Source organism: Diaphorina citri, unplaced genomic scaffold (assembly GCF_000475195.1).
Source record: "Diaphorina citri unplaced genomic scaffold, Diaci psyllid genome assembly version 1.1 scaffold107007, whole genome shotgun sequence".
Taxonomy (NCBI): Eukaryota; Metazoa; Arthropoda; class Insecta; order Hemiptera; family Psyllidae; genus Diaphorina; species Diaphorina citri.
Genome location: NW_007483956.1, coordinates 9702 through 10089, shown reverse-complemented (window position 1 = coordinate 10089; position 388 = coordinate 9702). Strand labels below are relative to the sequence as shown.

General features: G+C 40.7%; 1 protein-coding gene across 1 annotated transcript in view; it reads right to left on the bottom strand.

The window, feature by feature from the left end:
* Positions 1 to 9: 9 nt before the first annotated feature.
* The window catches only part of LOC103524108 (calsyntenin-1-like), a gene marked incomplete at its 3' end in the record, with an annotated part of 10074 nt that continues 9695 nt past the window's right edge, over positions 10 to 388 (bottom strand). The window contains exon 2 of the mRNA XM_008489114.1: positions 10 to 183. Within this exon, the coding sequence (XP_008487336.1) occupies positions 10 to 183 (174 nt within the window). The remainder of the gene's footprint in view (positions 184 to 388) is intronic.

Genomic DNA, 388 nt, shown 5'->3' with positions numbered 1-388 from the left:
CTATTTTACCTGAGGGATCTTCCACCTCCATTCAGCGGGTCTGAAGATATTCAGGTCTCCCTCAGAGAAATCTCTTCTGAGTAGCAGGATCAGACGACAGTTCCTTACAAACCAAGCGTAATGGTGACGATTCATCTTGTGATCATCCGCAGAACAGATGATGTGCTCCTTTACATGCTTTTCCTGTAAATACAAAACACAAAATAAAGTATAAGACCTTTTTTACTTTCTATTACTACAGTATAGCGGAGCTATACTAGTAATGAAAGTATTGCAATCGGTCCAAATTTTCAAAATCGGGAAATGGGTGGAAATATCCGTTTTGGGGTCCCCTGATTCCAAAAAAGTGGTTTTTAGCCCATGGTCTGTACGTAACGTACGTACGTAC